This window comes from Lepus europaeus, chromosome 11 (assembly GCF_033115175.1).
Source record: "Lepus europaeus isolate LE1 chromosome 11, mLepTim1.pri, whole genome shotgun sequence".
NCBI lineage: Eukaryota > Metazoa > Chordata > Mammalia > Lagomorpha > Leporidae > Lepus > Lepus europaeus.
Window position 1 is genome coordinate 53,086,622 of NC_084837.1, and position 27,948 is coordinate 53,114,569.

The 27,948-nt window shown below is 56.1% G+C and overlaps 1 protein-coding gene and 1 long non-coding RNA gene across 11 annotated transcripts; one reads left to right on the plus strand and one right to left on the minus strand.

Moving 5' to 3' along the window:
• Positions 1-260: 260 nt before the first annotated feature.
• On the minus strand, positions 261-19,769 carry ARHGEF40 (Rho guanine nucleotide exchange factor 40). 9 transcript variants are annotated; one of them, XM_062205509.1, is made up of 24 exons: positions 19,690-19,769; positions 16,330-16,527; positions 14,440-15,685; positions 14,147-14,314; positions 13,884-14,004; positions 13,169-13,265; positions 12,996-13,076; positions 12,750-12,866; positions 11,751-11,846; positions 11,546-11,661; positions 11,046-11,172; positions 9,099-9,221; positions 8,855-8,998; positions 7,779-8,389; positions 7,416-7,650; positions 7,055-7,141; positions 6,255-6,470; positions 5,147-5,317; positions 3,713-3,890; positions 2,297-2,401; positions 1,928-2,071; positions 1,298-1,440; positions 875-921; positions 261-543 (listed from the first exon to the last, which is right to left on the minus strand). In XM_062205509.1, the coding sequence occupies exons 1-23, from the start codon at positions 19,717-19,719 to the stop codon at positions 880-882; spliced, it is 4,596 nt and encodes a 1,531-aa protein (XP_062061493.1). In that variant the 5' UTR covers positions 19,720-19,769; the 3' UTR covers positions 261-543; positions 875-879. The 9 variants fall into 9 exon arrangements, with proteins under 9 accessions (XP_062061493.1, XP_062061491.1, XP_062061490.1 ...); XM_062205507.1 differs by having other exon boundaries at positions 261-624; XM_062205506.1 differs by having other exon boundaries at positions 261-735; positions 19,690-19,768.
• On the plus strand, positions 18,646-26,887 carry LOC133770011 (uncharacterized). 2 transcript variants are annotated; one of them, XR_009867300.1, is made up of 4 exons: positions 18,646-18,901; positions 20,887-21,073; positions 21,912-21,993; positions 24,005-26,887. It is a non-coding gene; the product is annotated as an uncharacterized LOC133770011 (long non-coding RNA). The 2 variants fall into 2 exon arrangements; XR_009867299.1 differs by lacking the exon at positions 18,646-18,901 and having other exon boundaries at positions 20,168-21,073.
• The last annotated feature ends 1,061 nt before the right edge of the window (positions 26,888-27,948 follow it).

Genomic DNA, 27,948 nt, shown 5'->3' on the forward strand with positions numbered 1-27,948 from the left:
TTCCCCCCGCCCCCCAGTTTGTGGTCGTCTCAGCCTGCAGCTGTGGGTGCAGGTGGGAGTAGAAGCTTTGTGGAGGGCTTTGGGCCCCTGGGAGCTACTATAGAGGCGGCACATTCTCCCCAGCAGGTGCATGGGCTTTAGTCCAGTGAGGGGTAGGGGGCCTTTTGTCTTGTGCTCTAGTTAGCAGCTGGGGGACAGGAAGTGCTCAAGGTAGGCCTGTCACCTTCATCAGGAGGACAGATCTGACTCCTGGAGGCAAAGTGAGTAAATACATTTAATGTAACAACAGTATCATAATAACAGTAATTACATATATAAAGTCTGCCGGTCCCACCCCACCCTCCTATAATGGTTTGCATAGCTCCATGTCCTGTGACTCCCCAGAATGGAGTCAGCAGGAACTCCAGGTGATTGGCAGATGTGAGTTCCCAGGGATAAGAGAACACAGGCTGGCCGGGGAGCAAGTGTCCTGGGGGTGTGTAGCATCCTGATACCATCCCAGCTTCAGGGTATGAAGGCAAGCAGGTGTGGTCACTCTGGTTGCTGCGGGAGAAGGCACTGAGCTGGGAGAGCTAGAGGCAGCGTGGCAGGGGAAAGCTGTGGTCCACAGGCCTCCTCTCTGTCCTGAAGCACAGGGAAGGAAGCGTGTGCTCTTCCAGCCCTCCCTTGGGTCCCACTGCCTTCCTGGCTCACAGTGTACCGAGAGCAGGGGCTGCAGGCAGGCTCTGGACATCTCTAGAAGCCAGGAGAGAAGAGGGAGGTGTGTTGGGTGAGGGAAGCAGCTGAGTCCCTAGCAGCTTGGGGAGGGAGCAGGAGGAGGAGGAAGCAGTGTTGAATGTGGTAGACAGGGTGAGGGTGCTCGATGGTGGCTCACCCAGGTCACAGAGGCGTGGTGGGGTCGCTCAGGGCTCGGGCGTGACTCTGAGGGAGAGAAAATGTGGATTTAGACCTGTTCTCTTCCACTGCCTTCCCTCTTCCCCTGCAGTTCCTGAATTTTGTAATTTAACCCAAGTCCAAGCCCAAGTCTTGGGCATTCTCCTCTCTCCATCTGCCCCAGCACCATGCTCCCTACTGAATATTTCTTTACTCCTCTGGTCTTGATGCCTGTCATCCAGGCCTGGGGGACAGGAGAAAGGCACATGGAACACTAAGTCCAGTCTAGCCTTGGCTGGGAGCACATGGCTGGTTCCTTCCCCTCGTCCCCCGCACCCTCCACCCCTGCTTGAATCTTCAGAAAAGCCCACCCAGACAGTGGCCAAAGTGATCAGCCATTCGCAGCCTTATTGCAGGAACCTACCTGCCGGGATAGCCCTAAGATCCCGCCACTGGCCAGGGTGGGAGTGCTGCTCCCAGGGTGGGGGGGTTGCAGGCCGGGGCTGTTCCTTGGTCCTGGGGACACATCTCCGGAAGAGTCAAGTGTTTCTGGGGCTGGAGGGGAAGCTAGGGTGAGAGCAGGGTATAGGATGCCTCCAGATTACCTTAAGCACCAAGCTGCTCCGTCAGGGAAGAAAAAGCTCCATAGCAACAGGAAGCTGTGAGTCACCATAGCAATCCGGTTGCAAGAGAACCCCCCTACCAAGAGGCAGGAAACTGTCAGCAGCATCATAAGAGCAACCAGGGAAGAAGCGACAGGAAGCTACAAGGGTTGCCGTGGTGAGCCAGGAGGGTACACCGGGAAGCTGAGGCAGTTTCCATAGAAACCCAAGGAGCGCTAGAGAGAAAGGTACAGAGGAAGTGCTTCTTAGCAACAGGCCGCTGTAAGCATCACCCTAGCAACCAGATGGGAGGCTCTTTTAGCAGTGGGGGGGAAATGGTCTAGTTGTCATGGCAACTGGGCTACTTGGCTAGAAAAAGGAGTCGCAGCAAGCAGCCTGAACATCACATGATGACCCAGCTGTTGGGAGCTACCCCTGGAGAGGGGCCTCACCCAGGGAAATTTGCTTGACGTCCAGATCCCAGGCCTCCTCCTCGACGCGGGCGGGCAGGGAGCAGGCTCCCGGCGAGAGGCCGGGGAGGGAGGGGCCGGCATGCTCAAAGGATGACACGGCCACGGAGGCCCGGGTGCGGGCGGCTGCAGAGAGTGGGGAGTTGGGGGGGGTAGGGTGCTGGTGTGGGAAAGCCCTCCTGGCTCCCTGGAACGACCCTCTGTCTCAGAGAGAGGGCCTCCCAGTCAGTCCCACAGATGCTGGGGAAGAAATGGCCACTCCTTACCCTTCTTTCCACCAGGCCTCCCCACTGCACCCTCACTGTCAAGGTCTTGACTCCTGGGGGCCTCCCCCAGCACCCTGGCCCTCACCTCTTCCCGTGAGCAGGGCGCTCAGTGTCCGCTCCCCCAGAGCTTTGATGTCCAGGAAGGGTTTGTTCCCAATGCCCATGGAGACCATCTGCTGCACTCGGAGCTCTAGGAAACAGAGACCCTGTGACCAACCTCTGCCTGCCCCCCAGCCCAAGCACCCAATGATCAACTCTTCCGTTTGGTCCCAATTCACATTCCTTCCTCTCATTCCTCCGGTATCCCCAGCTGCTTTTTCTGCTGACTGTTGTGACAGGGATCGTGACAGTGGCCTCTGACTTTCTCCTGTGCCTCCCTGACACCTTCTAACTTCTAACACAGTGCTCAACTTCCTCCCTTTGTCTTGGACATCAAGAGCATATTCAGGGCTGGTGCTGCGGTACAGTGAGTTAAGCCACTGCTTGCAATGCTGCTATCCCATACCGTGGCGCCAGTTCACGTCCTGGCTACTCTGCTTCTGATCCAGCCTCCTGCCAATGTGTCTGAGAAGGCTGCAGGTGTTGGCCCACGTACTCCAGGAGGGAGACCTGGATGGAGCTCCTGGCTCCTGACTTTGGCCTGGTTCAGCCCTGGCTGTTGTGGCCCTTTGGGGGAGTAAACCAGCAGATGAAAGGTTGATCTATCTCATGCTCTCGCTCTGTCATTCCATCTTAGAAAAGAATAAGGAGTTGGTGCTGTAACACAGCAGGTTAAGCCACTGCTTGTGATGCCAGCATCCCATGTCAGAATGCCAGGTTTGAGACCTATCTGCTTCCCATCCTGCTCCCTGCTGATGTGCTTGGGAAAGCAGTGGAAGACAGACCAAGTGCTTGAGTCCCTGCACCCACATGAGAGACCCAGGTGGAGTTCTTGGCTCCTGGCTTCCATCTGGCTCAGCCCTGGTGATTGTGGCCATTCAAGGAGTAAACCAGTGGATGGAAGATCTCATTCTGCCTTTCAAATAAATAAAATAAATCTCTCTTTTAAAAAAAAAAAACCCTCTCACACCTTTACAGCTACAAAATACTTCCATGTATATCACCTTATTTAATCCTCCCTAGGACACTAAGAGGCTACCACTATTTGATGTTTCAGATGTGTGGAGTGAGATTCAGGAAAAAAAAAAAAAAAAACCCACAGTCAGACCTAAACCAACCAACACAAAAACTAGTTCATATCACAGAGCAAGTAAGCGGCACCTGTTCTTAATCCAGCCCAGTGAGTGCTTCCTCACCTTCCACCCCAGACATTTCCTCTTGCCTCCCTGAAATTTACTTGCTTTTTCCTTTTGGAAACCCCGAAGGTTAATGTTCATCTCTGCACTCTCTCAAGCCAGACCCTGAACCTTCTCACAAGTCCTTCTTTCTCACGCTGTACCCTGTCTCCCCAAGCCATCTCTACACACCACAGAACACCTCCTACCCCAGCCCTGCCCAGTACCCTTGTTGTGGGCTGCCTGTCTCCACAGCAGCTGGGCAATAGAACTTGTCCACTTGAGTTTGATCTCGGGTGAGGATGCCTGCAGCGTGTACGCCTCTCGTGCACGCCGCCGCCGAAACCACAGTTCAAAGCAGAGTCCGCTGTCCCCGATGTTTTCTGTCAGCCCCATGTCTGCGGTCTGGGGAAGGGTGGAGATGGAGACTTCTGCCCAGGTGGTACCACGGGAGCAAGCCCTACGCTGGACCTGGTTTCTAGCAGGTGCTCAGGAAGTGCCCAGCACCTGCTGTGTGCCAAGTGTTCTCCCTTCAGCGTTCCTGACCTTCACGCCCAGAGTGGAAATGAGGCCCAGAGACAGGAAGCACGTGGCCTCAGGGCTCATCAGAACTTACCAAAGCAGAATTGAAGCCCAGGTACATGTCACTCCCATGGGAAGCCTTTCCTCTATTTAAACTGCCACTGAAGAGCTGGAACCAGTGGGAGGGGGACAAAGCCTGGACTCTGGTGTCATCCCACACTGTCTGATCCAGGACCGCAGGTGGCTGTGGGCACTGATCTGGGTACCCAGGCTGCTTCTCTAAAGCCAGCCTCTCCCTTGGGTTCTTCCCTTTGGTCAAGTTGGGCTATATAGGAGGCTACTCCAAACAATTCATGGAAAAAATGAAGTTAAAGGGTAAGCTTAGGGGCTGGTGGTGTGGTGCAGTGGGTTAAGCATCCCATCCTAGCTGCCTGCTAATACACCTGAGAAAGCAGTGGAACATGGCCCAGGAGTCTCGGCCCCTACATCCACGTGGGAAACCTGGATGGAAATCCAGGCTCCTGGCTTCAGTCTGGCCCAGCCCTGGCTATTGTGACCACTAGGGGAGTGAATCAGAGGGTGGAAAACTCATTCTCTCTCTCTCTCTGTAACTCTATCTTTCAAATAAATAAATCTTTAAAAAGAAAGACAAGTTTATTTTGGTGCAAATTGGTTGAAATCCACAAGTTTTTCAAGATATGCCTTGTCCAAGACTTTTGAGACACCCCTCTCTCCACCCTGTGCATGGCTTTCAACATATTTTGCACCCAGATAAACATATCTTTTCATTCCATTTTGTATGACTTTGCAGAAGTACCTGCCTATGGTGTCCTTCCTTGTACTCAGGGACTGCTAACTCCACAGTGCAAAGGGCCTTCTGCACTCCGTCAGGGGTGGGGAGTGGGGGAGGGAGAATATCTCCCATGTGAGTGAAGAGGAAAGCCCCAGGAGGCAAGCCACTCACAGGGTCTCCAGCACCCCACCAGGTGGCTGGTCACAGGCTAAAGCCTGTTCTAGAAGATGCAGATGCTGAACCTGGGTTAGGGTTCAATTTCCAGGAAAGTTCTGAGTTCTCAAGAAGAGTGTGACTACCATCCCCTGGCGGCCCCACCCCGCCCCAGCTCCAGCAGGGCAAGTACCTTAAAGGCTTGCTTGTAAACGAAGGTCTCGGAGCCGCCCTCTGGGCCTTTGAGTTTGCTGAACAGGAGGAGATGCTCGAAGAGGAAGACGTGGCGCAGGCACTTCTTTCGGCCACAGATGACAGTGAAGGGATCCCGATGCAAGAGCTGTCCCTGCTCCTTCAGGTCTATCTGGGGAAAGGAAGCAGAAAGGTCATTGGCCCTGGGCCCTTGGCGTGTATTTTACGGGGGGTCAGAATGGATTCACAGGCCAAGGGGCCAAAAGTACTGGTTCTCAGACAGAGGTTGGCAATCAGGGACGCCCGCAGCCCAGACTGCGGGCACTGGCTACCACGCACAAAGCCCGGCTGCTGAAGACAGAAAGGGGCATTCATTGCATGGCAAGGTTTGCAGCCTCCTGGGTGTGCTGGGGACCCAGGAAGAGAATCAGCAAAGAACTGAAGGGGAGGGGGCAGAACAGGCCTATTCCTCTAGGAGCTGTGATTCTAGACTGTTCTAAAAAACTGGGGAGGGAGAAAAAGCTATTCAGATGCAGGAGGAAGCAAAGTTTATAGGGAAAGGTAAGCATTAGGGAAGGAGGGGGGCAGCGCTGTGGCATAGAAGGTTAAGCCTCTGCCTGCAGTGCCGACATCCCATATTGGAGCTGGTTCGAGTCCTGGCTGCACCACTTCCAATCCAGCTCCCTGCTAATGTGCCTGGGAAAGCAGTGAAAAATGACCCAAGTCCTTGGGCCCCTGCACCCATGTGGGAGACCCCGAGGAGGCTCCTGGCTCCTGGCTTTGGATCAGCACAGCTCCAGCCATTGCGGCCATCTGGGGAGTGAACCAGCAAATGGAAACCCTCTCTCTCTACCTCTGCCTCTCTGTGACTCTTTCAAATAAATAAATAAATCTTAAAGAAAAGAATTAGGGAAAGGGGAGGAGAGCACAGGCAGAGGCAGGAACCAGGGAGGTTGGGCAGGACACAGATGAGGCTCAGTCAAGTTCACTGACGTGGTGATGAGAGCTCAGAGTCTGTGGCCCTGTGACCTTGGGTCTGGCTCTCTCGTGAGCAGCCCACAGGGCTCTGGGCGGTTTGAGTGGTGACTGGGGCCGTGGCATGGCCTCACCTCACAGCCTCGTACGGCCTCCACGGCCAGCAGGTCTCTGCCGCGGACCTCTTGCTCCCGGAGCAGCTGCACGGCAGCCCCGAGGGCCTGGCGCTCAGAACTCAGCTCAGGCCCAGCTTCCCTCAGGAGCTCCTCCAGGAGCCGCCCGTACCGAGCCAGCTGCTCCAGGGGCTGCTGCAGGGCCCGGGGCAGGGCAGGGCCACCCTCCATGGAGCCCTAGGTTGGGGGAGACAGAAAGGCATGAGGGGAGAGGCTGAAGCCTGTGGGGGCCCAGCTCTGGGGGGAAGGTGGGAGGGACACCAGCCTTTTGGGTGCAGATAAAGGCCAGATACTCCTGAAGCTTAGGCCAAAAGCCACTGCCCCACTCCTGGGGAAGCAAGCAGGCAGAGGGCCTGTGCGAGAAGCCGCCGTCCTCCAATCCTAAAGGGGGATGCAGACAGGAGTCCTTCATATTGTCTCAGTTTTCACTGTGGCGGTCACGGCTGTGATGGGGTCTCGGTGCCCAGCGCTCCCTGTGACTTAGATACAGGGAATGTCGTCCTCATTTGCAAAAAGCGGCCCAGAGAAATCAAGGCTGTAGCCCAGGGTCCCTCAGCCGGACTGGACCAGAAAATGCCAGTGGCACCTGGCGGCCGGTCCCACGCCTGTCCCACCCTCAGCGCTTGTGGGACTGTGTTGGTAGGTGGTAGGTGGTGTGATCCTGGGGACATCCAGGAGAGCTTTTCTCCCCGAGGGGCTTTGGGGGGCCGTGGGTTAGGTCTCCCCTACCTCTCTTGTCATGAGGGCTGGACAAAGGTTACCTTGGTCGGGGGGCTGAGCAGAGCCAGGCCACTCTCCAGTTTGTGCCGGTGCTTCACGTACTGGGCGTACAGGCTGAACTGGTCCCCCTGCAGGGTCAGGAAGAGGTCAGGTGTCCTGGTGCGGCCCCTCGCAGGCCGGCCTCTCCCTCTGCCCCCCCCCCCCCCCCACTCTCCCTGCAGCCTAGAGGCGGCAAAAGCTCCTGGGAGCACTCAGCTGCAGGGGAAGGAAGCGCACTGAGGCTGAGGGGAGCAGGACAGGCGGGGGGTGGGGAGCTGGAGAACGGTGGGCCACCCATGGGTGCAGTGGGGCAGGAGCACGCAGAGGGGTAGGACCTGCAGGGTGTTTTAGAGGGTCACCCACATGACGAAGGAAGCAGGCTCCGATGCGCAGGGGGTGGGCGGCACAGCCCTGAAGCTCCCTCAGGAAGTGGGTGCGGTGGAAGCTGCGGAGCCTCTCCCGGACACTCAGCGCGGCAGCCCAGGTGCCCCGCAGCTCAGGGGTCAGCTCAGGCCCGGGAGCTGGCACTGGCTCACTCAGCACGGCCACGTACTCCTGCTCACAGGCAATCAGCTCAGACACCAGGCGCTGCTGGGCACTGCGGGTACAACAGGAGTGGCAGAGGAAGTGTCGCCGGGGCACGGGAGGGAGCCACAGCCTCCACGCCCGTCATTCTGGCCGGACGGCTGGCTGTGCCCCTTGGGCAGCATTGGGATGAGTTCTCACCTGATGCTTCTCTTGCGTTCCATCCGAGGGGTGCCTCCTCCCCAGGGCCCATCTGGCCCCCCGGCCCGGCCCAGGAGCACATGTTCCCGCGGAGAGCACGTCCTGTCTACCACCTCGGTGCTGGTGACCTCCAGGCCTCGGATCAGCACGGCCCTCGGGGGCCGGCCCTCGGCATCTGGGGCCAGCTCAGGGCCCTCCTCTGCACAGTCCTCCCCACACGGGGCCAGGGAGCAATGGGATGGGGCTGCCCGTGGCCCAGGGCTCCCAGGGAGCAGCAGGGAGCTGAGGCTGGGCGAGGGGCTGTGGGGCCCCCGATGGGCGCCCCCGCTGCTGGCACTGTCCGCCCGCCGTCGCCGGTGGCTGCGAGGACTCGCCTCCTCTCCCAGCTGTTGCTGAATCCTCCGCTCCAGCTCCTGGCAGCGAGCCCGGCAGCGGCCCCATTCTCGCAGCGCTGCTGGGCTGCCCAGGTCCAGGGCCAGGGCCCGCATCTCCTGGAAGGTGCCGGCGCTGGGCTCCGGGGCCCGTCGCAAGGCCAGGGCTGCCAGCACGGCCTCTCGACCTGAGCCCGCTCCTGCCAGCCTTGCCGAGCCCTCGTCCACCCACTCGTGTGCCTACAAAGCCAGAGGGATTGCAGAGGGGAGAGAAAGGGTGAGGACCTGGGCTGCTTCCAAACGCTGCCCCGACAGCTCTTTTCTCTGGCTGATGGCTTCTCAATGCCCATCACTCTCCCTCCTCTCTCACCATCTCCACATTGCTGCCTAATCTGACCATGTCATCCAGAGCTGATCTGGTGACACAGGAACCTAGATAAAACAGCTAAGAGGAATCCAGAGTTCATAAGTGGCGGGCGGGCTTCTAAGTGCTTTCCCATGTTGTCTTATGCAACCCTCACGGCAACCCTACGGAGGCACGTTCAGGCTGAGTAGCTTATCTCAGGTCATTCTGCAGGTAGGTGGCAGAGCTGAGCCAAAGCCAAGGACCTGGGCTCCTGAGTCCCTGCTCTTAGCAGCAGCCTGGTCAGCCTCTCCAGGCAAAAGAGAGGGAAAGGGTCCAGGAGGAGGCGGCTCTGCACGCACCTGCTGGAAGAAGCGCTGTAGCCTCAGGGCCCGATGGAGACCACTCTCCACCTGCTCCAGCCGCTGCTCAAAGATATCCAGAACCTTCTGGGAAGCAGCGTCCTCCTCCACGGCCAGGGCCTCCCGTGCCTGGGCCAGGCGCTCCTGGAGAAGGGAAGCTGTGCTCAGATCTGGTCCTCACTTGCAGCACGCCTCTCTCTGCCGTTCCACGTCTCTGCTCACCTGCCCCACACCCTCTCCTCACCTGAACCTCACTGCTGAAAGCCCGGAATCGCAGCTCAGTCTCCTGCAGGGCGTTCAGGGAGTCCCCAGGCACAGCGAAGATGGCCAGCTGCTCCTCCCCAGGGCCTGAGAGCCACTGTAACACCTGAGGAAGAAGGCATGGGAGAGCAGGGGGCTGTGAGGGAGGAGGTAGATAGTGGGAAGGGGGCTGGCGCTGTGGCACAGCAGGTAAAGTCACTGCCTGTGATGCCGTCATCCCGTATGAGCACTGGTTCAAGTCCTGTGCTCTACTTCCAAGCCAGCTCCCCGCTAATGTGCCTAGGAAAGCAGCAGAAGATGGCCCAAGTGCTCATGTTCCCGCCACCTTTGTGGGAGACACAGATGGAATTCTGGGCTCCTGTTTCGGTCTGGCCCAGGCCTGACCATTGCAGCCATCTGGGGAGTGGACCAGCAAATAAAAGATCTCTCTCTCTCTCTGTCACTCTGCCTTTCAAATAAATAAAATAAATCTTCAAAATAAATAAATAAAAGGCTAACTCCAGCTCCCCAACACCCCGATCCATAGAACAAGGGGTGAACCATTTCATCTCTTCTATAATGTGGCACTGATAGCAGGAAATGACAAGGGTCAAGTGAGAGGCTGGGCACCAACTCTTTAGCAAAGCACCAGAGGAGAAGCTGAGCTGGAAGGAAGCACTGAGGGAGGCAGGTCAGAGCTCCAGGGCTATGTCTGGAGGGTGAAGTAGGTAAGACTGTGAACCAATGGCAGGATGAGGGTCATTTGTTAATGAGTGCCCGGTGGGCAGGGGTCCTAGGCACCAGGCCTGGGAGACAAGCTGGAAGGTAGCTGTGTGTGTGTTTCCAGCTCTAGTTGCTTCCTATGGGGCTACAGGAGCTCTCATGCTGGTTCTGAGATGCTTGTCCCAAAAGGGACGGTAGTTCTTCCTTTTGAAGAAAGGTAGGCAGCTGGGGTTTGACAGCCTGAGAATGTTCCTGACAGCCAGTGCAGCAGCACCACCACTTAGATAATCCTTTGCCTAATTCATTTCATCACCCTAACCCACTGTGAGTTCATTCCCAAGCAGATTCCGCAGAGGAGGCCTGGGAACTCAGAGGAGCTTCACAACTGGCCCAACATCGGAACACCTGGCAGAGCTTGAACTCCCATCACTGCCAACTCCACATCCTGTTTGTAAATGGCAGAGGGGTGGGAGAGACGGAGCAGCTGATGAGCAAGCGAGCAAAACATAGGTGCAACTCCCTAGATATTGGGAGACCCAACATGCAGAAGCCTCAGGAAGGAGAAAGCCCTGACCCTCCTTGAGCAATGCCCTTGAGATGATCTTTCCCCAGTGCCCACTGCAGGCCCATGAGGTGAGTGCTCCATGCTTGGGACTGAGGAGGCACAATGAGATTTCAAAGATGCCCCATCCACTGTAGTGTGGACAGATCACTGGGGCTCAGAGAGGCCAGCTTATCCCTGAACCTTCCCTGCAGAGGCCCCTGGTTCCTCTGAGAGGCTCACAATGCCCCTTCCGCTAAGGTGGAGGGAGGTGGGACCTCTAGGGTGGCGGTGACAGTGCCTAAGGAGTTGAGGAAGCATGTGTGGTAGTGGAGTTAGAACCGGTGTCAACAGACATTGATTATTCTTAAGCTAAGGAAGTAGGCACTCCAGTCAGTCAGTCTTTCCAGAATCCCCTGGGGCACCAGAGCATCTCTAACAATCTAAAGAGTCAAGTGTAAACCACGGAGGGAGAGAGATCTGGCTTCCTGTCTTTCCTGGTACTGAGATATTCCCTCTCTCGGTAAATCCACATTTTCCACAACCAACTCCGAGGCAGGTGAGGAGAGAGGGAGGGACGTTCCCTCAAGCCAGGCGAGAACAGCATTACCTGAGTGTCAGTGGGAAAGGGCATGCAGGAGGCCAGGCTCCTAGGCTGAGTGAGGAGGACGCGGGGGCCCAGCTCACCTGCTGCAGTCGGTGCAGGCGCTGCCGCTGCTCCTGCTGCTGCACGTGCAGGTTGGACAGGCGCACGAGCTGGTGAATGGCCTCGTCCACCTCCTGATAGAGCATGGCTGGGCCCGGGCCCTCCAGCCTGCGGAGGGAGCAGCAGAATGAGGCATCACCCTAGCTGAGATCTGTCCTCACATCCCCTCCAAGGGATGCAAGCATGAGAGGACACGTGGCATAGATGGATCAGCGTGTGGGCCAAATTCAGACGGCCTGGATTCAAACCCTAGCTCTTCCATGTCCTGACTGATCTCAGCCAAGACATGCAACATTTCTAATCCTTCCAGTTCTTGTTTGTATTGGTAGTTAGCACACAGGGGTGTCGTGGAGGGTCAAAGCGTGGCATCCTGCCCAGATGCATTTGCAGCAAGCACGCTGTGGCAGCTCAGGTCTGTTGGCAGCGCGCCTCTGTCTCCACCTCTCACTTCCACCCGCCGCCGCACACCCATGCCTCGTACTTGCAGCTGTGGGTAGAGCGCAGCCTCATCAGGATGGCCCCACCGTCCCTCTGCAGCGCCGTCAGCCGTGGATCCGCCAGCACCTTCTGCAGGGGCTCGGGCATCCCCACTGCCTCCTGGGGGAAAGGCGGCAGTTGACAGGTGGGCTCCCGCAGGATGTCCCCATCCCTGGGGCACCCCCCCGTTGTCCCATCTCATGTCGTACCTCTCCCTCGGGCTCTGCAGCTCCTTCCAGCTCCTCAATGGCCTGCCGTATAGAGGCCAGCACGCCTCTGCACAGGCGGCACAGTCTTGCCACTTCCTGAAAGCCACAGGCAAGGATCATTAGGATAAAGACCCTGAGCCCCAGGGGTGGAGGAGGGCCGGCCCCCTGCAGACATCTCTGGAGGCAACACTGGGTTCAGTTCCTGACTCTATTGCTTTTGAGTTGTATGACATTGGGCAGATCCAGAAACCAGAGAACCCTCAGCTTCCTCAACCGTGAGGTCGGGCTAAGACAGGATTTTTTGTGTGTATGTGTTTTAAAGAGACAATGTCAGCTGAGCACCTAGCACGGGCCTGGAACATTGTATAGCCTAATGAATGTGAGTCCTCACCTCACAGCCTCCTTCCTGCTCGTGCAGGGTCACTTCCCCTTTGATGGGGAACTCAGAGACCATGCTACTGACACCCGCCCAGGCTCTGTTCAGACCGGGGGGCTTGTTCCTCTCTTTCTGAGCCCACAGCACTTAGATTCAAGGGCTCCTGGAAGAGAAGTGCGAGGAGGACCTTTTCAGATCTTAGCACGATCGCTGCACTTTGCTGATGAGGATCCCCAGTCTGGGGTTAGTGTATTTCCGGGAGTGAGCTAAAGGAACTTGTCCTATGGAGCCAGAGCCAGCCTTCCTGCCTCTCAGTGCTTTCCAAAAACCAGCGACACGGTCTTCCACTCTACTTGTTTTACGATGTGTCTCCCATCAAGAAAATCATGGGCTACGTAGCGTCATGTTGAGAATTTATTTGCCCTATTCCTCCCATCTTGCAAAGAGCCCACAGAACAAGGCTCACTATTTTGCTCAAGGCTTGTGAGCCGCAAATATTTGTTGAGTGAAACAGAAAACACTTTTTCCCAACTCCATGATGACGTCTCTTATCTCTCTCCTAGAATGTCCTCAGCTGCGTCATTGCTGGCTCCTGGTGCCCTGTGTCAGGGAGGGGAACTTACCTGATGAATCTCCACCCAGCGGCTGGGAGAGGGGTCCCTGTGCCCTCCTAAGTCCCACTGCAGCTCCTCTGGCCTGGCCACTCTTTTCAGATCATTCTCTGACAGCAACTCAGCACCCTGCAGACACGTGAAGGCAGGAGATTTCTGCCTGGGTTCCAGGCATCCAGAGTTCAGCACAGGGCCCCAGCCCCAGTCTCTTTGTCCAGTACAGAGTTGGGGGGCTAGGTGGGAGTCAGGGGTTCAAACCTGAAGTCCATCAAGTTCAGCGGGAGCTTCATCAGGAGTGAGAATCAGCAGCCGCTGGATGAGGGGAGGGTCTCCTGAGTCCTGGGGGCAGACGAGGGAAACCGCCTTCAGCTGTGGGCGACTGGGTGGCCTGGAATGGCCACGAGGGACTGCCTGTCTCAAAGCATGGTTACCTGAAGCTGACTCAGGACAGGAGTAAGTGCTGGAGGCAGTGAGGGTGCTTTGCGAAGGTCCAGCAGGACAGACAGCCCCAGTCTCTGTAGATCAGGCCTGTGGAGGCAGGAAGAGCCAAGGAGGCTCAGAGTGTGTGTGTGCGTGCCTGTGTGTGTGCGTGTGTGTATGCCAGAGGTAGCAGAGAGAGCAGGCCACAGGCACAGGGTCTGGTTTTAGTGTTAACAATCCTGGTGAGAAGTTAGTTCCTGATACATTTGGGGAGCCACAGGCATAGGGCCAAATCCAGGTGTGTGTGTCCAACAGGCAGTGACTTAACAATTAGGAGTCTAGATTCACATGGCTACTGGGTCAAGGAATCAAGGTTGGGAAAGTCATGAATCCTATGCCCTGGAAAAGTGTGAACTCAATGCCAGCCTGTAGCATGGTACCTAACAGGTACTTGGAGCCTAATGCATGTTGTATTTAAGTGAGTGAACCAATGTCCTGCTCATCTAGGTGGCATTCACAGGATACCGAAAGTCAATAGTACTGATTCTAGGACCAGTGAAGGTATCCTGGAGGTGAAGGGTCAGCAAGGCCAGAGGCGAGAGGCTCGACACTCCAAAGGCTGAAGGTGGTATCTTGGGGGTCAGAAGGCTGGTGCCCCGAGAAGGAGGTCAGGTCCTCGCGACTCAGGAGGTTAACGTCCAGGGTGCAGCACTGGGCTGCGGTTACCTGAGCAGCGAGTGCAGGTAATGAAGAGCAGTGCCCAGCATGTCTCGGGAGGGTGGGGGCTCCGCAGGAGGGCACGGTGGGGTAATGGTCAGTAGAGCTCGCCCACTCTGGTCCACCCCTCCTGAGGACACAAAATGGCCAGGCTGTCCTGGCTGGGAGCAGTTCTCGGCTACCTCCCTTCCACCCCGCCTCCCTCCCGAGCCCCCCCTTAGCTCCTTCTCTAGGCCCAGCCCCCAGCCCTCCCCACACTGATGCCCACTGACCAGTCAGGATGAGGAAGCCAGATGCCATCAAGTCCCAGGCTATGTCAGGGTCATCAGAGACAGAGAGCGGAGGAGCCTCTTCTGGGCTGCTGTCCCCTTTGACTTCCTGCACAGTCTCTAGGGGCGGTGGCAGAGGGTCAGACAGGAGCTCTTCTGGGCCTGCGGGTCCTGCACAGAAACAGCAGAGCTATGAGCCCCAGGTGAGGACGGCTCCAGCTGCTGTGCCCCTGACCCTACCCCTCCGGGCCTGACCTGCCCTGGCCCTTGCAGCCTGGGGCTCTGTGCCATCTCACCTGCCAAACACACCGGGCCCAGCCCCTCCTGCTCGCTCTCTCGGGCTTCCGCTTCCGAAGGCCCACAGGCCTCTGGGGGCCGAGGCTCCTTTTCATCCGCAGGCGCGAGCTCCTCTTTTGGCTCAGATTCAGGCTTGCCAGAGCCTTCGGGCTCGTCCTTTCCCAGGCTGAGTTCTGCAGGCTCCTGCTCATTTGCTGCAGGCACACGGGCCAGGGCGTCCTGGGGGCTGGCCTCTTCTTTGTCTCCAGGGCTCAGTGGGGCACTGTCCCCCCCTCGGCTAAGAGCACCTCTGCCTGCAGCTCGCTTCTTTCTCCTGTTGCCTTTGCCTGTTCTCCGAGGGGTGCCAGGTGGTCCTTCAGCCCCCTGGCTGGCTCCTCCCCCAGCCTCCCCGGGCATCGGGGAGCAAGATTCAGAGGGTTCCCCCAGGGCCTCGGCGGGGGGCTCCAATGCTTCTACAACCGCTGCTTCTGGGAGAGACTCGGGTCCAGGGGGAGACCCTGGGGAGGCTCGGGTGCTGCTCCCCTCACCGGGTGGGCGTGCCCCAGCCTGGTCCCGTAGTCCCAAGCCCTTCTGGTGCATCCACGCCCGATGTCTGCGGTGCCGGCCCTTCCCCCCTGCGCCCTTGCGGGTGGGGACTGTCCTGGTCCTCGAGAGGCCCGAGGAGCCCTCGGCATCGGGGGGACTCCCGCGCACGGGCAGCGTCACCTCCACCAGCTCCACGTACTCGCCCTCGGGCCCTTCAGCAGGGGCGTTGTGCCCATCCCCGGGACTCCGCGTGCCCAGTGCCTCCTCAGGCAGGGGAGGGCTGGGAAGCCCTGGAGGTCCAGAAGGCAGTTCTGGGGGCAGCGTGCTCGGCCGATGTCCAACCATGAGGCCTCCTTTGTGTACAAACCGTGGGCATATGAGCTCAGCCCAGGGCAGCCGCTGAATCCCAGAGGGTGCAGACAGCAGGCAGGTACTGAGGCGACCTGTGGGCCGGTCCTTGTTGATGCCTTGGAGCCACTCAGGTGTGAACAGGTAGGCACAGGCCTCATTAGGCACGGGCAGCTCCTGCACCCGCCCACCCCCTGGGGCCAGACACTTGAGTGCCAGACGGGGCGCCTGGGCTGCTGAGGGTACCACTTGCAGGTAGAAATCTCCCGGGCGCAGTAGCTGCCAGGGCAGGGCTGCTAGCTGCACCACCACCTGCTCGTGCAGGCAGAGGGGCCAGCCCTCATGGAAGAAGAGGAATCCACTGTACTGGGCCTGGAGAGAGAGGTGGGAGGCTGCACTCAGGCCTCTGCCGAGGAAACCAGCAGGAGGCGGGCAGTTAGGATGGGTTCCAACCCCAGGGGAACAGGAGGAGACCTCCTGAGGTGTTCATGTGACAGAGAAGAGATGGGGACTTCTCAGTCTTCTGGTGGCAGGAAGCTAACTCCGTGTGCAGGAGGGTAAAAAACAAATCACTGCAAAGACACCATCAGCAGGTGCCATTGTCTGGGGGAAATCAAAGACTCCCCGCAGGTCATTCTGTCTGGAGAAGCGAGAAGTCTCTGCTGAGCCATGTCTCGGGGAGGCAGGATCCTGAGAAATTCCTATGAGTAGAGAAATACCTGGAACTGGGTCTGAGGGTCAGGGTCTTTGGGAGTCAACGTGCCCTGCAGGTCCATATCTGGAGGAGGAGTGAGTGTGTGTGTGTGTGTGTGTATGTAACTATGAGTGGTCATGCCTCTGAGGATCAGTTTGTGGGAGGTCAGCAAATGAGGCTCCAGTACCTCTTTGGGGACAGGAGTAGGGGATGCTGCTTCTCCACTGGGTTGAGGGCAGAGGGGAGGAATTAGCCTGGACAGTTTCTGAAGTGAGGCAAGTGGGCCCTAGGGGAGAAAGAACAGGGATGCACAGCCACTCACACAGGCTTCCTGCTGGACCTTGGCAAGCAGGTGCTTGGCTGGAACCAGGAAGTCCAGTGTATACCTCAGCGCATCCTCCCGGTAAGTCCTCTCCACAACCTGGAACACCTGGCCCAACAGTGTGGGGGCTGTCGCCTCGAAGGGTGGGTACAAGGCAGCGAGAGTGCTCTGCACACAGTCTTCCACTGGCTCAGGCTCCTGGGAGAGACAAAACCAGGCTACTGTCTCCTAGGGATCACCCCCAGCATGGCACCAGCACCGATCTGCTGGCGGTTTTGCCCCCAGGGCCTCCCAGTGCAATGTATACACCCAGGGAATGCTGGCTGAATAAGCCCAGGGTGCTGGGCCCATTGGCAGAGTGCCCAGTGCTCTGCACACGGGAGCTCTGGGACCTTGCCTTTGGAGAGCTGGGGAGAATCTGTGGTGAGTCCCTCTGCTCAGGACTGTTCCTAGTGCCTGTGAATCAGGGTGACTGCACAGGCCCTCGACTGGGGAGAAGAGACAGGCAGGGGTCAGCGCTGTGGCATATTGGGTAAAGTCAGCGCCTGCAGTGCTGGCATCCCACATGGGCACCGGTTCAAGTCCTGGCTCCTCCACTTTCAATCCAGCTCTATGCATTGGCCTTGGGAAAGCAGTGGAAGATGGCCCAAGTCCTCGGGCCCCAGCACCCGAGTGGGAGACCCAGAAGTTCCTGGCTTCTGGCTTCAGACTGGTTCAGCTCTGGCCGTTGTGGCCACATGGGGAGAAAATGAGCGGATGGAAGACCTCTCTTTTCTCTGCATCTGCCTCTCTGTAACTCTTGTATTTTAAATACTTTTGTTTTTAAGAAGAGACAGGCTCCTGGGTCATCGGGAGTTAATGGCTGGCACCTCTGGAGGATGGGTGGACGGTTCCAGACAGCCATCACAGAAGACCTGAGACCCCCATTTAAAGTGGAGGTGACACCGTTATGTCCTAGGGACCGTGGCTGTGAGGGAAGCAGGAGGACAGAACTCTGTTGGAGACTGTCTGGTCTTTCCAGCACCCCTCTTCTGCAATGGCTCTAAAATAATCACCCATTCCGGGAGCATGTGGGATTAGGTTACAAAGAACTAGGTGGGGGCAGTTGAAAGAGGGGAAAGTTACAAAAGCAACAGTCTGGGAAGCCAGAGGGAGGCCTTCGGCATATGCATGCAGCCAAAATTGCAGTGGAACCTCTCTTCCTGCCAACCTTGACCTGGAGCCACTGTCTCAGACTCGGCCTGCTCCATCCAGACCCGCCTCCCTAAGTCAATCAACGGGACATCTTTCTCCACCCCACACCCCAAACTACCTCCCCTCGGGCTATTCTTTCACAAGCTTTTTTCCTCTTTCAAGAGGGCCTTTGAAGTGCCTCTTACCAGATTTCTTTGCAGTCAAACGCGCGAAGGGGATGCTCAGTGCGGCGTTTACCGGGGTCTCTACCCGGCCCGAGCCCCCACGCCCTTCCTCTGCCCCAGGACAAAGCTGCATTTTTCTTGTGAGTCCCTGCAGCCAGAGCGGCCCGCTGGCCCTGACGCTCAACAGCGAGACCGGCCACTCCAGCAGCTGGCGCGCAGCGCGGCCGCGCAAACCGGGCCCCAAGGTGTGTGGGCGAGAAGACAGACCCCCAGTGTTCCCGGGACCTCCCGGCGCTGCGCGCGTGGGTGGGGGTCGGCGGAGACGGGTTGGGGTGAGGCCGAGAGGGCCGTGCGCTCCAAGGCCGGGAGGAGGGGAGCTGGAGCCCGAGCAGCCAGGCAGCTGCAACCCATTAGGGGCGGTGAGCTCATGGCTGAGCGAGAGTCTCAGCCACAGGAAACGGCAGCGGCAGGAGGGGAGGAGGGGTCTGGGGCGGGAGGCGGCGGGAGGGAGCACGGAGAGCGGGCCTCCAGCCGGCCGAGACCAAAGAGGAGACCAGAGAGACTGAGTCAGCTCTCCCTGGCCCAGTTCCTCTTTCTCCGTGCTCCAGCTTTTGCGCAGGGGGTGCCTTTCCCTGGGCAGAGCAGCGGTCTGGGTGGTGCGCCCGCCCCTCCTCCACTCCCAGGAGGGAGCGCCCCTGGGCAGCGCCGCTCCCCCGCCTTCGCCGTCTGCAGCGAGCGCCCCCTCGGCCGCGGCCCCCCTTGCAGCGGGCGCACTCCCTGCCAGTGCCCACTCTTGCAGCGGTTCTTCAGAGAGTACTTCTGGAGTGAAAGTTCCCAGGACGGCGCTCACTCCTGCCGGGGTGGGCTTCCAGCGCCCTGGGTCGCCGCTACCAGGGGCCCCTACCTCCTGCAGGGAGCTCCCAGGCGCCTCTTGTGTCCCCAGCGGCGGACGCTCCGGGGCACTGTCCCCCCCCCTCCCCCGGTCTCCAGCCTGCCGGGGCAGCGCCACGCCCCTCCCCCTGGCACCAGGGACCCCCTTTACCTCCATACGTCCATCACCCCGAGGCAACCCCTTTCTCTCTGCGGGAATTTCCCTTTTTGGCCATGCCCCTGGCCCCGGCCCAGCCACAGCTGTGACCGGTCCCCCAGGGCCGGATGGGTGGGCCTGCCTCACCGGGTTGGGGACTGGGATGGAAAATGGTGGTTCCAGGCAGGTCAGTTCTCATGACCCGAGGCCGGGCCCCTCCAGGGCCGCTTCAGAATCCCCCACCCCCACTCCGCAGGGGTCTCCCGCGGGTAAGGCGTTGAGAGCGAGAGGGGGAGGGAAGAGCCAGCAGGCTCAGGCCAGGGCAGCGCAGGGCGAGGAGGCATGCGGCTCGCGGGGGAGACCCAGGGTAGGGGACGGGGCAGGGGCAGGGGAGAGGAGGAAGAAAGGCCGAGGGCCGCGCTCGCAGGGGACAGAGCCAGACCGCGGGGCAGGACCGACAGAGCGAAGGAAAGCAGGGGGGGATGGGAGGGGGGGAGTCCCGGGCGCGCTCCACGGTGCAGGAGGCACCCGGCGGGGGACCCGGGGCCCGGAGCGGGCTGCGCGAAGGCCGAGGGGGACCCAGAGGCTGCGACGCGGGACTCACCATGGCTCGGCGCCGGGCCGCGTCCGACGCTCGCGCGGGCGGGCGGGGCCGGGCGCCACCGCCTCCCTCCCGCCGCTCGCGTCTCGCCGGCTCTGGCGGGGGGACAGCTCCGGCCGCGGTGGCGGCGCGGCCCGCTCGGGCGCCCAGGCCGCGGGGCCCCGCCAGGGAGGGCCCAGACGGCCGCCCCGCCCCGCCCCGTCCCGCCCTTCAGCGCCCGCCCCCGCCGCCGCGCGCGACCCCTTGTCGGGACTCCCTCTGGCTCGCGGAGCCCCGGCGCGGCTCCCTCGACGTCCGCAGCCAATCCGCCCGGCTCACCCGAAACCTTCCTTCCTTCTCCGCCCCGCCCTCCGGTGGGCCGCCCGGACCCTCACCCGCCGAGGATGCCCCTCTTTTCCCGCCATCGCCTCGCTCCCAGCGGGATCGGTGTAGCCTCCGCCTGGGACGCTCCGCAGACTGGGGCACACGCCAAGTTCCCTGGATCTCCTGCTGAGGGCTGGGGTCGTTCCACGGCCGGAAGCTTCCTGCCTCTGACTCACTGGGGACCCCCTTCTCTCCTCGGCGGCCAAACTTTGGCGGGTCCAGACGTTGGGAAGAGACCCCCAGGCCCCAGCCCGCTGTGGGTCCTGCGGAGGGCCGAGACACTCGGGGATTCCCCAGCTCCCCGGGGACTTGTCCGCCCTCCTCCTTGGCTTCCCATCTTCTCCGGCCTCGAGCTACGGCCTCCAGGCTACGACAATGGGCTCCTCTGTGCTGGCTGGGGAAGGCGGGGGCGTGGGGGAATTGGGGAGCGGCGGAGGCCTGGAGTTGGGGGGCGGGGGGATATTGCACTGAGGCTTGCAGGGCCTGGGATCAGGATCCTCCCGTGTGGGCTTCGGGAAACTTTTTATGAGCTCTCTGCTCGCGGGCCCCTCCCTCTTGCACCCCCAGCTCCTCCTCTTTGACTGCAGAAGGCACCAGCTGCCCAGCTGAACCCCAGGATTGTCCACCAGACCCTTCTTTCTTGCAGGGGACAATAGGGTCTCAGCGGGGCTCAGGGCGATGGGAATGAGTATCTGACGCGCTAGACGGCAGGGCAGACTAGCTAAGAAAGCCAAAGTCTCCCACCCACCACCAAACCGTGGGCGTCCTCAAGAAATGAGAGCCCCGGGAGCCAGCAGGGCTGGGGGAAAGGTAGGCACAGCGGGGAGATGCCTCGCCTCGACCTGAGCCCGCACTGGAAAGCCCTGCTGTACCCTTCCAAAGGAGAGCGCTGGCGAGGAGATGGGAGAGAGGGGCGTGACCGCCCTGCCTCGGGGCGGCGGTTAGAACCCTGTGTCTCCTGGGGTGCCTGCATTGCCTGGATTCCAGTCCCCGGTCTGCCTGAGTCCAGCTTCCTGCTAACGTGCACCCTTGGGAGGCAGCAGGTGGTGGCTCAAGTACTTGGGTCACTGCCACCCACGTGAGAGGCCCAGATTGAGTTCTGGGCTCCCAGCTTCAGCCTGGACCAGCCCCAGCTATTGCGGGCATTTGGGCAGTGAACCAGCCCACGGAAGGTGTCTTTCTGTCCCCGTCTCTGCCTTTCGCATTAGAAGAAAAGAAAAAGAAGCAGGTTCCTACAGGGCTGGAGGCTGGAGGCTGGAAGCTCCACGGAGTTGTTGGAACAGCCAGAGGCGTGGCCAGGTCGTCGCCAGGGGGACGGACTCTTCCCGCACTTTGTCCAGGCTTTTTCCGCTCTGTTCTGCTGGCTCTGGAAAAGGAGAGATGTTCATCTTAGCGGTGAGAAGAGCCCTTCTGTTCCATGGCTTCAAAAGCCATCTAGGGCAGCAAAACCCAACCCATCTTCCTAGCAGAGATAGTGCCACGGAGATGGGGCTCTTTACAACAGGTTATGGCATCCTGGAGTCACTCTCTATGGTTTCCTTGTAACTGGTGCCCGGGAGCTAGGAGAACGAGATGGTGCTACCCCCTGGTGTCCACATTGTAAATACTGCCCAGTAGCCGGTTACAGGGTCAGCAGTTAAGAACCTCTTTGGGAAGATCTTGTATGAACTTTATTCACTCTCTCAGATCCAGCTCCCATTCTGGGTGTTGAGAGAGTATGAACTTTCTCTTACCAGGTCTTCTAATTCCTCATTCTCAAGCGAATTGGGGAACACTTGGCCACTGAGTTCAAGCTTCGGTAACTAGGTAGAGGCATATAAATTAAGCTGCTTATGGGGCTCCATGAGCTCCTGGAAAAAGAAGTGGATCATCTTTCTTTCTGTGGAAAGACAGAGAGCTGCTGAGAGTTTCTGAGCTGGTGGAGTGAGGGAGTTTGGATACAGGGTCTGGGATGCACTTGTCTGCTCTTTTCAGGAGTTGTAAAATCTGTGCTAAATTACAAAGATTTATTTTAAGTAAGTGACACATATGCTTACAGTGGTTAAATGCCACTTTCTCAAAGAATGCAGGCTTTTACCTAAAAGATTGTGTGTATACACAATAGAGTCTGTGTTGATGTGTATGCTTCTGGTGGAAGGCTATGAAGGGGTGAGGTTATCATGGAGAAATTAGAGGCTGCGACAGGACCCAGCTGCATTCACAGACAGTTGTCACTATATTTCATGAATTTCAGATTCTTGAGATCTTCTCCAACTTTTGTGTTAACGGATGAAACTCGGCTTCCTGAAGTGAAGTAATTTGTTCCAGGCTACACAGTAAGTGAAAAGGCCAGGACTTGAACCCTGGCTGTCTGATTCCAGAACCTTCACTCTCAATCACTTAGTTGTAGGGCTTCATCTAAGCTGTCAAAGTTCATAAAAGAAGAGCTTTGACTACTACATCACCTTTTCTGCCACTGAGCCATCATGCTGAAACACATAACATTGGGTGCAGTGCTTAAGACTTCATTTGGGACACTTTCATCCCATATTGGAGTGCCAGAGATCAAGAGCCGGTTCTTCCACTCCTGATCCAGCTTCCCACTAACAGTGCACACTCTGAGAGGCAACAGGCGATGGCTCAAGTACCTGAGTCCCTGCCACCTGCAGGGGAGACCTGGATTTGAGTTTCTGGCATCTGGCTTTAGCCTGGCTCGGCTCTGGCTGTTGTGGACCTTTGGGGAGTGAAGCAGTGATGAGAGTTCTGTGAATGTCTCTCAAATAAAATGCAAATAATGAATAAACGATTTTTAAAGAGCATCTTCCCAATCTTGAATTCAATTTTTTAAAATAAATCTTTATTTTATTTATTTATTTTTTGACAGGCAGAGTTAGACAGAGAGAGGGAGACAGAGAGAAAGGTCTTCCTTTTCCATTGGTTCACCCCCCAAATGGCCGCCACGGCCGGTGCACTGCACCGATCCGAAGCCAGGAGCCAGGTGCTTCCTCCTGGTCTTCCATGCAGGTGCAGGGCCCAAGCACTTGGGCCATCCTCCACTACCTTCCCAGGCCACAGCAGAGAGCTGGACTGGAAGAAGAGCAACCGGGACAGAATCCGGTGCCCCGAACAGGACTAGAACCCGGTGTGCCGGCACCGCAGGCAGAGGATTAGCCTAGTGAGCTGTGGCGCCGGCCAAATAAATCTTTATTTTTTTAAAGATTTATTTATTCATTTGAAAGTCAGAGTTACACACAGAGAGATGGAGAGGTAGAGAGAGGTCTATCCATCTGCTGGTTCACTCCCCACTTGGCCGGGGCTGCATCGATCTGAAGCCAGGAGCCAAGAGCTTCCTCCAGGTCTCCCACGCGGGTGCAGGGGCCCAAGGACTTGGACCATCTTCTACTGCTTTCCCAGGCCACAGCAGAGAGCTGAATTGGAAATGGAGCAGTTGGGACTTGAACTGGTGCCCATATGGAACTAGAACCTGGGGTGCCAGCGCCGCAGGTGGAGGATTGGCTTAGTGAGCCGCAGCGTCGGCCTGAGAGGCCTAAGAGTGATAGATACCTTTCTCTCTGTCTCTGTCTCTCTCTCTCACTATCCACTCTGCCTGTCAAACAAAACAAAACAAAAAAAACAAGAGTGATAGATATGTACCCCTGGGTTAGAGAAGAAAATACACTTCACTCCTGCTGCTAGACTTACAGTGGAGGAATTAATAGGTGGAATACTTTCCAAGAAATTTCCAGTATGGCTCTTATGGAGAAGTAGCGTTGTTGTAACACGGGAGAAGGCGGAGGAAACAGCTGGGCCTGTAATGTTTATTGCCTGGTTTCCGTGCACCAAGAGCTGTAGCAGCTGCTCTAGATAGGTTGGGACTTTAGGCTTCTCACTGTTTATCCACCTGGAGGGGAGGGTGACTAGGACTAGGCCTCTGCTCCAGTTTTGTGCCTGAAGTTGAGCAGCTCCTTGGAGGATCACAAGTGACAGACTTGACAGAACATGTTCTTGTTCTTTGTACCTTCCATTGAAACTGGGGACCAAACCTTACTTATTTTAGGCTGAGAAATCGGTGAAATATATCAATTCTGTTTTGGTTTAATTCTCCATTAGTTTTGGTTTTATTTGGTAGTATTCCTGTGAAAGTTTGCCTTTAACTGGTGATTACCAAAGTCCAAACTGCCAACATCTTGCCTGTGCTAATGCATTCATTTATGTGCTGGTCTACCTGATTCTTACTGCCTGATAAATCATTCCTGGCATCAAATTTTTTAAATTTTTAAAAAGTTTAGATCTCATCGACTCCTGGTTTCCCACATGCCTCGTGACTCTTTCTGCCTGTCTTTTCAGCCTCATCTCTCTCGGCACTACCCAGGTGTGGCTCCAGTGGCGAAGCTCCACCCGCCAGTGACGCGCCAGCGGCCAGGGATGACGCTCCACCCGCCAATGACGAAGCTCCACCCATCAGTGATGACGCTCCAGCGGCCAGGGATGACGCTCCAGAGGCCAGGGATGACGCTCCAGCCGCCAATGAGCCTTTTCTCACTTCTTTAAATATGCCATGCTTATTGCTTATTGCCTCCCCTCTATCTGGAGCCTTTTCTTTTAATTCTGGTGGCTGACTCTCAGCCTTAACTAAAGTATCCAGACCAGAGGTCTTCCTTGACCACCTCATATGTGGTCTTACTCATTGCCCCTCCCAACAATTTGATTTATTTTCACTGTAGAATTTAGCTATATAAGATCATTTATGTATGTATGTATGTAGAAAGACAAGGAAGTGTGGGCCATCTCCTGGATCCGATGTCATTCCTGGTACCGAGAGAGTCTGAGGGAAGCATGCTTTGCCAAGGAGATCTGGAAAGGCTCCAAGTTCACAAGATTCTTTGTTGATGTACAAATCCCGAAACTCTTTTATGTAGTTGTAGCCCATTTGAAAGTGCAGTTTTGTGTTCTCCTCATGGAGCCTTGCCCATACGTATTGCCACACGTAATAGATTTTTGTACATGTTGTCTTCAGTGAAAGCATCAAATAGTTCTCTCTTTCCTTAGTCAGCTCTCAGTTTTAGGGAAGTTACACGCTTTCAACTTCCCTGATATACAAAACGAGGCTCTAAACATATTTGTACAAATGGCTCCTCCTCTCTTTTGAATTATTCCTCTGTGGTACATTTAACAAAACGGAATTATTGGATCAAACAGTAGGAGACATTTTATAGCTCTTGTTAGTGCCAAATGAGGCAATATTTGGAGGGCAGGGGTTATGAAACTCTCATAAAATATTTAAAGATTGGTTATGAAGAGGAATTTGACTTACTCCGATGGCGCACCCTGGCAGGTGACCGGGAAATCTTGCAGCTATACAGAAGTAGATAAGGTCCTATGCACAAGAGTTTTTAACATTTAGAGCTGCCCCAAATGGGACAAGCTTTTTCCATAGATAGTAAGTCCCCCTTTGCTGAGAATTTTAAGCATAATGAGTTTAAGAAATAGAGAGATTGCTTTCTAAGCTCTTCTGATTTGTGATCTATATATTTCCCTAGCCTCATTCCTTTGCACCAAAACAGTTTGTTAAACGAGCATTTATTAATACATAACACGTTGCAACTGCGTAGCTGCAGCCTCAAGCCCTCACTGACAGACGTCTAGCAGATTCAGAGTCTCCTGCGGCATCCAATCTGGGGATTCCAACGGCAGTGAAGCCAGAGCCTTCCACCGCCCCAAACTCGAGAACGGCCAAGTGGGTGGGTCAAGGTGCTCCACTTCCTGGACATCTCCTTTTCTGTGCTCCTGGTCTTCCTACAGATCTCTGTTCACACTGCTCCTCTCCTACGACCCCCAGCACAAAGCTCTGCATGTGCTGTGCGGAGCCAAGCCCAAGCACCCACGGGACTGACTCCAAGGGATTGTTACATTATCTTGTTTTATTTCTGTGAAAAGACATTTGCATTTCAGATGAGGAGTTTGGAACTCCAAAGAGTCTGTAATCGGGGGAATCCAGCACTCCTAATTTAGCTCCCACCATGAACACATGTTTACACACACTCTGTCTCTTCCAGGCAAACACTAGAAGTTCATTTCTTGAATGAACCATTGCTTAACAACCTTCTTTCTTTCTTTCTTTCTTTCTTTCTTTCTTTCTTTCTTTCTTTCTCTCTCTCTCTCTCTCTCTCTCACTCTCTCTCTCTCTTTCTTTCTTTCTTTTTTTTTTTGTAAAACTACTTTGCATGGTAAAATATAGTCTCAAAATTCCAAGTTTGGCCTAGGAGGAAAAGTCCCGATTGAGAATGGAGTCTCAACCATAATCTCAGAATTATGCTTTTTCTTATTTATTTTATTTTTTGACAGGCAGAGTTAGACAGTGAGAGAGAGAGAGAGAGAGAGAGAGAGAGAGAGAGAGAAAGGTCTTCCTTTTTCCGTTGGTTCACCCCCCAAGTGGCCGCTACGGCTAGCGTGTTGTGGCCAGCACGCTGCGCTGATCCCAAGCCAGGAGCCAGGTGCTTCCTCCTGGTCTCCTATTTGGGTGCAGGGCCCAGGGACCTGGGCCACTGCCCTCCCGGGCCACAGCAGAGAGCTGGACTGGAAGAGGAGCAACCGGGACAGAATCCGGCGCCCCAATAGGGATAGAACCCGGTGTGCCGGCACCCGCAGGCAGAGGATTAGCCTAGTAAGCCACGGTGCCGGCCTTTGCTTTTTCTTAGAGTACATGTTGCTGAATTCTTCTGCCACCACCACACTGGCCTCAGGGAAGCCCCTTTCCCTTCTCGAAGTTCCTCCAGAGTGCAGTGTGAGACTGTCCCCAAGCCAGGAGAAGAACCCGTCTGTAGGCCTCCCAGTGCAGATGGAGGAGAGCACAGGGGTGAGCTGGAAACCTGGGCTCTATTCCAGTGGCCCCAGTGGCACCACTGCTGCCTGCACGCGCTTGAGCCTGAGCCTTGGCCACTGCGTCATCAGTGGCCTCCTTCCCTTCTGAAAGGCTCAGTAAAGTCAACAAGCATGGGAGCACTTTGCAAATATCAGGGCCACAGCCAACTGTGCCCTGTGAACATGTTGCAGAGAGTGGGTGGGTCTTGTCTTGTCAATATGAGTTTTTAAAATGTCTCCTTTGTGCCCAACAGAGAGTATTTAGAGGGCTGTTTGGCTTTTTAAAATTTGTATTCCTAATGTTGAAGCTGCGAATCAGAAGCCTAGTTCTCTCTTAAGCTTCTATTTGTAACGAACAAAGAAATAAAATCTAACAATTGAAGATTGCATTTGGTGACTACTTGATACCAGCTATAAAGTAATTAATGCAACTCTTCAAACATTAAAGAATATTTTATAAGTTTAACATGTCCCACATTCTTACAACATAATTAGAATTTCTGAGTTAACCAGCAAAACATTCCTGAGTACCTAAAAATCCTTTAAATCTAGCAATTTAGAGAGTGACTTGATTCTTATGTTTTCTTAAATGTTCCAAAACTGATTTTAAAGGAAAGTACCATTTCAAGTCATGCACAGTTTGGAATAGAATTACAAAATTAATTTGCTACTATAGCACACTAAATTCTCTTAAACACTGCAAATACTGAAAATACCAAGTGTATGCATGTTCCTTGATACAAAGATATTAATGCCATGTATTTGCTTCTTTTAATACTTCTGTCCATAATTCTAAGTTTTATGGCTATTAAAGCATACTTACCCATTAGGAAATAATTATGTCATCCTGAGTAGCTGGGATGCCCATTCCAGGTGATTTTTTGGAAATGCATTTTCAGCAGCCCGAGAGGAGAGGTTTGGTCCCCAGGCTTTCAGGCAACACTTTTCAGACCCCCAGCTGCCTCCACTGAACTCTGTCTCGTGGGTGCTATGTCATTACCCTGTGAGTGGGCCAGTTTTACAGCCCATGGCCCCTAGATTTAAATTACACTCCATCCAATTCCTCAGCCTACACACGGAAGTCAGGAACTCCTACTCAGGTTGCTACACCACTTGCTTGGATATAATTAGTGTACTTATGGGTTCATTGTGTTCTGTATTCTTACCAGCTTCTCTGGCCCTGGCTCTTACAGATGTTGAACCTCTCCTGGTGTTGCCTGCCCCTGGGTATCTTATTGATAGCACTGTATAGGTATTGTTTATCCTTGCTTCCCAGAGGAGTTAGTTAATACAGTATTGCTCCAGCCTGGGCGTGTTTGCTTTGCCCCCAGTCATAGCCCCATCCAACATGGGCACATGTTAGGAACCCACTGCTGTTTAGTGACATGGAAAGAGAACCCAAGCACTTTTGTGCCCTCTTGAGGCAGTAC